The sequence below is a fragment of the Copadichromis virginalis genome, linkage group LG16, assembly GCF_057382275.1.
Source record: "Copadichromis virginalis isolate Kocher_CV1m ecotype Utaka linkage group LG16, C_Virginalis_male_GT1.1, whole genome shotgun sequence".
In the NCBI taxonomy this organism is placed as follows: domain Eukaryota; kingdom Metazoa; phylum Chordata; class Actinopteri; order Cichliformes; family Cichlidae; genus Copadichromis; species Copadichromis virginalis.
In genome coordinates this window covers 32,178,243-32,190,441 of record NC_140633.1, presented here as the reverse complement: position 1 = coordinate 32,190,441, position 12,199 = coordinate 32,178,243, and the positions used below count along the sequence as shown (strand labels likewise).

The window sequence follows — 12,199 nt, the reverse complement described above, 5'->3', positions numbered from 1 at the left end:
GGGGTTGAAAGTCGGCGGGTATACCGGCTTCCACGAGTGTGACGCTTATTTTGAGCGATGAAAAAATAATAGAATATAATTATATTTTTATATTTCAATATCACAATAATCTTCCAATTTAGAACTACAAGTTAAAAAAGAACTAACATAAATAAAATACACTTCAGCTAAATACTTCTAATTTATTTTCCCAAACCACGCGGAGCCGCACTATAAGGACTAAAGAGCCGCATGCGGCCGACCCCTGCCCTAAACATTCAGAATATGTGATTTTTGTTTTATTAATTTGTTGTATTCATTTTTCCTTTTTTCAAAAATAGTTATGTAGGATTAGGGTTGCCAACTATTATTACATGGGCCTCAGAGTGTTTAGATGCGCTGCTATCCTTCTACAAATTCTGGTTTGTAACTTGATTTTAAACTAAGGGCATCTTTTATTGATTATAGGACATTTTCTGTTGCTACTGTCTAGATTTATCTTAAAATATGAGATTTTTATAAACTCAACACTTATGCTTGGTTTAAGGTAACACTTTCTTAGAAATGAAATCCACATTAAAAACCATTACACAAATGTGGCTTCACAGACGATTTAAAGGAGAATAACATCAAGCTGCAAGCTACAGTTAGCCAGCTAGCTTGGATTTTACTACTTTTTTTTTTTAACCATGTAGGCTAATGTTAGCCAACATTAGCCAAAACAAAGCCAGGTTTATCTAATGAAGTCTGCGTGTTTAAACAGCAATTTTACCATCAGCAGAAACCTGTTATCAATATATGCGGGACTTCTAAATTATGGAGGGATCATTTGGTTTTTGTTAACTTAACATTAACGTAGCGAAACAGCAAGCATCTGCTGTTGGTAGGTTCCTCATGTCCATGTCAGCTTAAATAGGCATTACACTGATACTCTAGTGTGCTGTAAATACACTGTTCACTCAGCGGCTGACATACAAAACACTGAATTGAGCAACATCATATTACAGGACTGCTTATGTAAAAAAGCTTTTGGGTACCAGGTAAATTGAAAAAAGCTCAAAATTGAAGAAATAGAAACTAAGGGTGTTATCACACCTGCACTGATTACTCAGTTTAAATCAAACTCTTTCCCCCTTGGTGTAGTTTATTTGTGCAGATGTGAACACTCATTTCCCATTATGCAGCTCAGAGACTTTAAAACACTTAATTCCTACTCCACATTTCAAAAACACAATTACAAATTTAAGTTAACATATATATGTTTGCACTATTTTTGCACTAAGTGTGTTTCTTGGCTGTTACTGATATGCCTATAAATTTTTATTCTTCTGTGTAATGTATACTGAACAATTCAGCAAACTATCATTAAGAAGTGGGAGGTGAGACCCAGCAGAGCCCCAAGGTTCATTTACACCCAGTATGCTGTGCCTGCCAATTCATGACCAGCTTATGTGTGTACAAACTAAAATGGAAAATTGCATCAGATACCCAGATGGAAAGACATTTGTACATAGTAACAAAAGGAACTAAAAACAAAAAAAATATATAAATACAATAAAGAAATGTCAGCTCCCATGCTTTCTGCATGGAAGACGTCTGCTTTTCCAGATTTTTCAAACACAGGATGTGGAAGTAGTCTAAATGAAAAAAAGGATTAATGCAAAGACCAACCAACACCAAATTTAAAAAAGTAGCATAGGAATCCAAAAGCAGGAAATCGCAAACCCCAGGAAAACTCAAAGACCACAAACAGACAAACTGGCAAAGAAACATAGAAAGAGTGGACTATACACACAAGGGTGATTAGTGATGTGATACAGGTGAAGCGATCCACATCAGCCGAAACTAATGAGGGCTGGCTAGACACGAAAGAGGGGAAGGAATGAAGATAATATTTCTAAAAATCTAAGACATGCAGAACGCAAGTTGGAAGTAGAATCTGCTTATTGTGTGAAAGGGAGGTAATGTAAACCATACCACTGACAGAACAATGAGGAATGCCTCGGCCTAGAGTAGTTAGTAGACATGAGTCAACCGATATCAGCTGAATATCTGAGAATAAAACCCACACACAACCATAGACACACACACACACATCATATTTCCCACACACAAGCATTTGACTATCCTTGTGAAACCACTGAGATGCCCTTCAGTTATTGTGGACCTTATTAAATGATACACGCACTTTATACTTATTCAGGATCAAGATCAATCACCTTAGCATGGGGATGAACAGTAATTTCACAGATTAGCATCTGCCACCATCATATAATTCCCCTTGCCTTTTTTATCTATATTACGTAAACACTGTTCTTAAACACTGGTTGCTGTAGCTGCATCTGTCAATATACAGACTCCTGGGCTTACTGGCAGGTTGTCACTTTCTCCATGACCAGGCTCGTGACCGTTGGTTGACTTTCAGAATGGATTGTTTCCTGCCAGCTTGAGAACATCTAATATTTCCAGTCTTTCACATTTCTAAAACCGTTTTTGATTCAGTCTCAGGGGGCCTTTGGACTCCTCCTGGGAGAAAATGGTCTGTATGGCATTTGGTTTTAGTCATTCTTTTTTCATTCTTACAGCATTTGTGACTCTTAGAGAACTTCCAAATGAGCGTCTGCTGTATTCTCTGCTCCTTTCTCGATGCATTTAGTTGACATTGTCCATGAGCATTTTGCCTCTTTTTTTTTACTTGCCAACAGGGAAGATGTGCAGACTAATATCACTTTCCTTGTTTTTATGGAATGGAATTACAATCTAAGGTAGCAGAGTGTACAGGTTTTTCAAATTTAAAAATCTCCTGGGGTCAGAAATAATAACCATAGCTCAGGAGTATAATCAACATTTTGCAAGTCAAAATACATATAAAATGATTCAGAATTGCAAGACAGAACTACACTCACCAGCCAATTCATTAGCTACACCTTGCTAGTGCTGGGTTGAACGCCATTTTGCCTTTAGAGCTGCTTTAATTCTTCATGGCATAGATTCAACAAGGTGCTGGAAACATTCCTCAAAGATTTTGGTCCATATTGGCATGATAGTATCAAACAGTTGCTGCAGATTTGTTGTCTGCACATTCATGATGAGACTCCACATCTTAAAGGTGATCTACTGGACTCAGATCTGGTGGCTATGGAGGCCAAACCAAGAAACCACTTTTAAAATATCTGTCACATGGCACATTATCCTGCTAAACCAGCCATCAGAAGATGGGTGCAGTGTGTTCGTAATATCTATAAATATATTTTTATATTTATATATATTTATATTATATATATATATTTATATTTATATTATTTATATTTATATATATATATACACTCAACAAAAATATAAACGCAACACCTTTGTTACTGCTCCCATTCCCCATGGGATGGACGTAGAGACCTAAAATTCATTCCAGATACACAATATAACCATCCCTCCCAAACAGTGGTCACAAATCAGTCCAAATGTGTGGTAGTGGGCACATCTGCCATATTGAGATAATCCATCCCACCTCACAGGTGTGCCACATCAGGATGCTGATCTGACATCATGAGTAATGCACAGGTGTACCTCAGACTGCCCACAACAAAAGGCCACCCTGGAATGTGCAGTTTTGTCTCACAGCAAAATGCCACAGATGCCACAAGCAATGAGGGAGCGTGCAATTGGCATGCTGACAGCAGGAATGTCAACCAGATCTGTCGCCCGTGCATTGAATGTTCATTTCTCAACCATAAGCCGTCTCCACAGGCGTTTCAGAGAATATGGCAGCACATCCAACCGGCCTCACAACCGCAGACCTCGTGTAACCACACCAGCCCAGGACCTCCACATCCAGCAGGTTCACCTCCAAGATCGTCTGAGACCAGCCACCCAGACAGCTGCTGGAACAATTGGTTTGCACAACCAAACAATTTCTGCACAAACTGTCAGAAACCGTCTCAGGGACGCTCAACTGCATGCCCGTCGTCCTCATCGGCGTCTTGACCTGACTCCAGCTCGTCGCCGTAACAGACTTGTGTGGGCAAATGCTCACATTCGATGGCGTCTGGCACGTTGGAGAGGTGTGCGCTTCATGGATGAATCATGGTTCACATTGTTCAGGGCAGATGGCAGCTGAGAATGTCCCAGTTCTTGCATGGCCAGCATACTCACCGGACATGTCACCCATTGAGCATGTTCGGGATGTGCTTGACCGTCGTATACGACAGCGTGTACCAGTTCTCACGAATATCCAACAACCTCGCACAGCCATTGAAGTGGAGTGGACCAACATTCCACAGGCCACAATTGACAATCTGATAGACTCCATGCGACGATGTGTTGCACTGCATGAGGCAAATGGTGGTCACACCAGATATTGACCGGTTCTGGGTCCCCAGACCCCCAATAGCGCAAAAAACTGCACATTCCAGAGTGGCCTTTTGTTGTGGGCAGTCTGAGGTACACCTGTGCACTACTCATGATGTCAGATCAGCATCCTGATGTGGCACACCTGTGAGGTGGGATGGATTATCTCAATATGGCAGATGTGCCCACTACCACACATTTGGACTGATTTGTGACCACTGTTTGGGAGGGATGGTTATATTGTGTATCTGGACTGAATTTTAGGTCTCTACGTCCATCCCATGGGGAATGGGAGCAGTAACAAAGGTGTTGCGTTTATATTTTTGTTGAGTGTATATTGCAGATATCACTATCTGCAATAAAAATCTATCAGGGGCGCATACAAGGACTTCGGTTTCCCCCTCGTTGAGTTGGAGGAAATTTGCAGCCATCCAACGTTTGATCAAATCTAAGCAATCATTCAGACGCTGAAGCTTAGATAAATCCTTGGGGATAAAAGAAATGTACAACTGAATATCATCAGCATAACAGTGATAAGAAATGAAGAAGAGCCCATTGTATGCTGGAGGGGGAGAAGATATATTAAAAACAATAAAGGCCCCAAAACTGACCCTTGAGGGACACCATAAGTAAGGGAAGTAGAGGATGACCTAAAATTGGAGACTGCCACAGAAAAAGGATTGGTGATGGAGATAAGAGGAGAACCACTCTAATGCAGTTCCAGATACACCAACCCAATTTTTCAGCCTTTCAATGAGGATGTGATGGTCAACTGTGTTGAAAGCTGATGTGAGGTCCAACATGAGTAGAACAGAGCATTTTCCTGCATCATTATTCATCAAGATATCACTTGAGACCCTAAGAAGAGCTGTCTCTGTGCAGTGAAATCAACAAAAACCGGACTGAAACTTATCGTAAATGCCATGTTTATCTAGAGCTGGATGTATCTGTATGTATCCTCTCTTAACAAAGTTAAAAACAATAACATAGTGATCAGAAATAAAAATGTCTTCAACGCAAATAATCTCAAATCATGCATTCACTGTAAACCCGAATGTTCAAAGTAATTAAACAGATTAAGTAGTGTATACTCAAAGTCTTTAAAAAGTTCTGTTAACTTAAATATGTCAAGTTCGTATAACATGTTCTTCTTTTTGAGTAAATGAAACTAATAATATTTGATTGAATTGAACTATTTCTATATTAAGTAAGCATCACTTAAAATCATAACTTAAGCACAACGTAACACAGTTAAGTTAGGACATATAAGAATGGTAAAGTCCTGTTATTTTTGTTGTTTCAAGTAGGATTTAATAATAAACTTAATTTATGTAGCACATGCTAAAATACAATAAAATCTCAAAGTGTTTCACCAAATAAGTAAAATCAAATTGTCTTAAATGCATTAGTGGAAGACAAAATGTATTTATTTTAATATTCATTGTTTTATCAATGTGTCCTACATATATATTTTTAATTTTTTCCGTAAGTGTTGAGCAGCTGCAGGAATCAATTTTTATTCCGAGTTAATCTCTGATTCACCCTCCGAAGCGGAAGGCGGCGCTAATGAGCATTAATAGGAAACACAGAAGAAGTGAAGGTATATGGGCGGGAACAGCACCAAAGAGGCAACACGGACGACTGGAGAAAGTTGGACCTAACGGCAGCAACTAGCATCACTGGACTTACAGTAAGTTTTCAATGTTGATATTAGTTTATTGTTAAAATACGAATATTTAGTTGTATTTTGGGTGCGTGTCGAAAAGAATAGCAGAAATGTCGGTCCGTGTTTTTTATGTGCTTTGCTGCTCTCCCCGAAGGAAACTTTGCGCTTGCAGAGCTAGCATTAAGTTGTTGTAATGAGGGTCGCAGGCTGTTTAAAAAATTAGATACTACTTGTTCTAGAGGTGGCGCCTGGTCGCCTAGTATAAAACAAAGTATTTTAATCTCTCTAAATTTTTAAACCCCCTCTCATGACTCAGAATAGTTGGGTCCAAACAAGCCCGTTGTCCCTGCAGTTACACAACGGAGATGCCTGTCTGCAGTGAGAGTGCTTTCAAGCAGTTTTCTTGTTAGAAACGCTATATTTTAAACTATATGTTCAGGGTTAGGGTTGTGAAGGAGCTCTTGGACCTCTGGCCTGCTCTAAAAATGGAGTCTGAGGTAATATGGATCAGCTCTCTTTAAAATGAAAATTGTAATTCTTACTCATGTGGCAGCTTTTTGCTGCTTTATAAAGATGTGCGAGATTCTTCAAATTGAACTGTATTGTTCTTCTGCTGTAGTTGTTAGTGATGGGATTTCCGGCTCTTTTTAGAGATCCGGCTCTTTCGGTTCGGCTCACTAAAAAGAGCCGGCTCTTTCGGCTCCGAACCGGCTCTTCAGGTTGTTTTGTTGCTTTAATTAATTTATTATTAACAATAATATAAAATTATGCACAAAAGGAATTACTAACGTAAAAACAAGTGGTTTTATTTATATATGTTTATATATAAATATATGCGGTGGCCCCTAGAGACAAAACACGTACAAACTCCAAAACACATTTCTAGCATGAACTGAACTTCCAAAGCAGAGCTACTAGATCACTTAAATTACACAATTGAAAGCATGTGTGTATTGTTTGTATATTTATACACAGGCACAAATATATATATTCAAATAATTTAAAAAAAAGTTCATTTACCTGTTATTACCACACACCAAATCCGGTCGTTGGTACTTGCTGGCTTGTGTAGCCACAAGATAACAAAGGCTCAACACTGCGCCCAGCATCCTGGAGCACTTCTGTTGTCTTTTGTACGTGTTTTGAGTTTTTATGTGCTTCTGAGTTTTTATATGCTTCTGAGTTTTTACGTGCTTCGGAGTTTGTACGTGTTTTTACGTGTTTTTGGAGTTTTTACGTGTTTTGGAGTTTGTACGTGTTTTTACGTGTTTTGGAGTTTGTACATGCTTCAGAGTTCGTACGTGATTTGAAGTTTGTATGTGCTTTGTCTCTAGGGGCCACCGTAAATATACTTTTATTTATTCACTCCACATAAAATGTAATAAATAAATCATATAATACAAAAATCAACTATTCACATTTCAAGTTTTAACTATTTAAATTTTCAGCTTTTTCCTTTCACAAATTTAAAGTGAAAAGAACACAAAACACTGCAAACCACAACACAATTAAATATAAATTATAATATGAAAACTAAAAGAACATGCATATTCTCTGTCATATGGACCTGCATGAATAAACTTTCTCAATCCTTTATCATCTGCAACCGAAAATAGTTGTGGATGATTACTATACCTTTCTAATGTTGTTGTCCCTGCCTCTCTTTCTCTCTCTCTGGCTCTGTTCCTGTGCTACTGAGTGTAACTACCGCCCCTCCCCCCTCTGCCCAGCGTAAAGCACAAGGCTCGCGTGCAGAGTGAAGCGGAAAAAAGTGCGAGAGAGAGGCTGAGAGAAAAAAAAAAAAAAAAAAACCCACGTGACGGCTCGCGATAAGGAGCCGGCTCGCGTCGTTCACGTCAAAGAGCCGGCTCTAAGAGCCATTTCGTTCGCGAACGACCCATCACTAGTAGTTGTATGCAGAGTTTCAGCGGATTACAAATCAGAACCTGCCCAATACATTCTACGCTGAACTTGACCGCCATCTTCCTCGACTGATGACCTTATTCAGCCAGGGCATCAAAAACTGGGAAGACAGCAGATGCCCTGGCTGAAATTCTAAGAATTCACAATGAACAGGTAATAATAGATTGTTACACATTTCATAGGTTGAACCAGTGGAACATTGGACAGGTTCAATGATTTAAATGAGCTTTTTGAATTTTGCTATTACTCCACTTTGTGTTTGCTATTTGTCTGACTGTATTAAAGATGTGAACAGGTTATTTGTGGACATATGTTCTGATTTGACTGTTGTTTTTGTTGTTGTTCAGTAAACTCACCAGTATATACAATTCTGTTTTTATCTGGAAATAGGAAATCCATGATATCCACACCAAGCGCACTACCGTTCTCCACGCCCTTCCTGTCTATCTGCGTGAGGATGTCTCTGGATTTTTCAGAACCTGCACTGTGAGTGTCCTTAAGTATCTAACAGATACTACTGTGTATATAAACAGTGCATCAAAGTACAAACATGTATTTTGATGCACTGTTTGGACTTATCTTTGTTTAGTCTACCCATAAGGTTTCCATGTATGGTCTTTTCTGTCTCCTCACTACGAATGAACTGAATTGGTGTTTTGTTGAAAGTGATAAGATGTTTAGTAAAACATTTTCCTGTGTATTTCCTTTCGCTTAGTTTCAGTCTATCTCACACCACTTGATTCTCTGGTGAATTAGCTGATTTATGTGTGCAGAACATGGATCTTCTGTTTTTCACCTCTTACAGTGAGACTCAGGTCTCCCTTGTAAAAGAGGTATTTGATCTCAGTGGGAGTTGGTAAAATGAGAAATTATATGTCGTCTGTTGTATTTCTTGGGTTAGATTGTGATTAGTATCTCTTTTTCATTAATTCAGGACGAATCTGATGAGTTGGAGCTTGATGGTGTTGAAGTGGCCCTCTTCACTGTCATCAGTGACCATGACACAACAAGTCCAGTTCACTACCAACCTGTGAAAATCTCTGTCGTCATTGTAAGTGATGCCGTGTTCAGTCTCCCCAGATTTGGTGAAGCCTTCCTGGTAATGTTTGGACTGATCTATGCACTTCACCTCAGCTACCCCAAAGGCCTGACCAACACTTTAGAATTTACTCAAAAGATTTTATTTGGTCTAGAAAGTGGTAAACTGTCACCCAGGTTACAGACCCTCAAGAATGACTTGGTTATTGTAGGAACTCATCTGAAAGAAGGATGCAGGGTGAAGCATTATAAAAGGCTAGTTCAAAGTTCTCTCCTTTCATCTAAATAATGCCTCAAAACATTATTGCATTACTCTACAGGTGTTCAGCCAATAGGTCCAAACTATACAATGTGCCTTTGTTCTCATTAACATAATGCAAAGCAACACTAATGTTTTGTATGTTTTAATGTTTTTCGTAATACTATTTCCAAAACATTGTGGGCTGCGCAAGATGACCTAAATTTCACTGTTTGATACTAGTTAATGTAAAACAAATAGCATTGTAATTCACTCAAATTGCTGCCTTGTTGTCTTATTCAGATATTAGCCAGAGAGCCAAAAGCACATTTTGATATTATTAATTATTATTTGGCATTATTTTTCATTACTCTGACAGTTTTCCTGACTAAACAATTTTTGGTCTACTTATTTTAATTTATAAATGTTTTTGTTAATTATTTTTAATTAATTTAATTTTTTTTTTTTAATGTATTTAATTTCAACATAGTGCTAAAAGGGAGCAGGCAAGATACTGTTCAATGGCAGATGTTTATGACTTTTGCATATTAAGTTACCGATACTCAGTGTAATTGAGGCAATCAATTGCCTCAAAAATTTTAAGTTTTGGGTCACATGTTTTTAAGTATCAAGTAGTCAACATATTTGACTAACGTGTACTTAAAATAATGACAACACAAACTAATAAACATTTGAGTTTTGTTAACATAAAAATGTTGTGGTTGTGTACTTATTTTTTATAAGTTCTGTGAACTTATTTCTTTGAATTTGTAAACTTGAAACTTTAAGTCATATTAACTGCAAATATTTGAGTTGACCGTTCTCAAAAGATACAAGTACCATGTAATCCAAACTTTTATGTTCTGGAAAAATTTGACTTTTGAGTTGATCAACTCAAAAAAATTGAGGCAATCGATTGCCTCAATTTTTTTGAGTTCTGGTAACTTATTCGGGTTTACAGTGTTTCTAAAGTCTACCTTACTTTTCTGACAAAACCCTGACTTGAACAAAAAGGCGTCTCTTATTTGTTTTAAACCATAGAACGTCATTGTGTGTGTTGTCTCAGAGTGATTTCAGAGGGGACAGTCATATGCCGGACAGGGAGGTCACTGGATCCCACGGCGTCTGGAGGAAGACTGAGTAGGTCATTACTGTGGAGGTTGAGGCTGCCAGAAACACTTGTTCCGAACCCACAGATGAAAGCCAACCCAGTAATGATAAACAAATTAGGCTAGGCTACACAGAGATGGAACCTGCAGATGTGGTTGCTGTCCGCTTCCAGACATGAAAGCTGCTGTGTCGTCCAGATTGAATTACATTACTCGTTTACATGGCAGCGCCCTTTTCATTGGGGAGGCAGACACAAGATCCACTTTATGAGCTCTGTCCTGTACATTGAGAGCAGATGCTATGCAATGTGAATTTTACACACCTCAGTGATTCCTTAAGCCCTCGATCAGCAGACTGCTCAGATTTCTGCTGCAGCTTGCATCCACGATCAGTCCTATGGTGTGAAAACAGGTGCTTGAATCATCCTTGTGATTGTCCACTAACACTAAATTGCCAGTGAAAACAAAAGTTACATAAATAAAGAAAAGTAAAGAAAATTACGGTCTCACACACGAGTCAAACCCTAGTTTCTAAATGATGTTAGTAATAGAATTTCCTATCTTTAACAAAAAACAATTACACCACTTTGTCAGCCTCGCTGGCGTCAAGAATCATTAGTATTACTCCTATGCTAAAGCTTTAGTAGAAGTTGCACATCAGTTGGTGTCCCCGCCCCTTATCCCCCTTAAAATCCTAACTTGAAGATGCAGAATTTGCTCTGTGCTGCAGTTGTAAGACCGGCACTCGAATCCTTCCTTAAACCCTCTCCCCAGTCCCTACTGACATTGTCGTGATGTTACTGCTTTCTCACTGCAGTCATGTAGAGCTGGGCGATATGAGATTTTTTCATATCACGATATGTTTTTTTCATTTCAGGCGATAACGATATCTATCACGATATCAGCCAAATAACTATATTTGTAAGATTCAAATGTGCCGTTGCTCACAAGTAAAATGTGAAATAATCAGCAGCTTGTTTTTATTTAAATATTTATTTCCCATAATAAGTTCAACAGGGTAGATGTACTTAAGGAACATGAGACTTTTTCAGATAAATAAAGGCAAATATTGCAAACTGCACAAAAGGCAGCCGCTAAAGCGTTTAAGTTTCAAAATAGAACAAACGAAACAGACTAAATTGTCAATTCCACTTAGAAACAAAATATTAATTCTAAAAATAAATCTTAGTTTGTTTTACAGAAGAACAGACAAAACTGACTAACTTTTGTCAATATCAAATAAACTGAGAACTAAAAGGAAATTCTCAATCTCTCCTTGTTGTATAGCTTAGCTTTTCAAACAGTTTTAACAGTTACTTTAGTCTGACAAAAGCCGAATGACGAATTAGCGCTTCCAGTCAGAGACTGAGGCTACGTCCACACGTACACGGGTATTTTTGAAAACGGAGATTTTCGGTTTTCGTTTTAAAAAATAATCCCGTTCACACGTAAAGGCAGAAATGAAGGAAAACGCTGCTATGAACATGCCAAAGCAGCAGGTGGCGCTAGATTCCTAACCGTGCAGAAATGTTGGCCAATCAGAAGTCTAGAAGCCTCGGTGGGAAAAAGTAAACAAAGCTGGGGCATAGAAGCAGAACCGAGTCGTATGTGTGGACGGACAGTAACTGTGTGTATATGTAAGCATTTAAACACTGCAGAGAGTAGAATTAACAGTAACAGTATTGTAGAAATTCATTTCACCGAAACAATAACGTGGCGCACAGTGTGACGCATGCACCAGTTTATTGTATTTCCAGACTTGCTTTCGGCACAATTTACAGTGCACGCTACTCTGTTTTTTGTCAGACTTGAAATAACCGAAATACCTTCAAACTACGGAACTTCTATGGCTCTTCCGTTCGACAATCTCTCCGGCATTGGAACCATCATCTGTTTTCTCTT

The 12,199-nt window shown here is 38.5% G+C and overlaps 1 protein-coding gene across 1 annotated transcript; it reads left to right on the top strand.

The window, feature by feature from the left end:
- The first annotated feature begins 5,556 nt into the window (after positions 1 to 5,556).
- Positions 5,557 to 10,145, top strand: LOC146691143 (uncharacterized). The gene is made up of 4 exons (XM_085434436.1): positions 5,557 to 6,013; positions 6,429 to 6,486; positions 8,303 to 8,398; positions 8,847 to 10,145. The coding sequence occupies exons 2-4, from the start codon at positions 6,475 to 6,477 to the stop codon at positions 9,237 to 9,239; spliced, it is 501 nt and encodes a 166-aa protein (XP_085290562.1). The 5' UTR covers positions 5,557 to 6,013; positions 6,429 to 6,474; the 3' UTR covers positions 9,240 to 10,145.
- Positions 10,146 to 12,199: the final 2,054 nt, after the last annotated feature.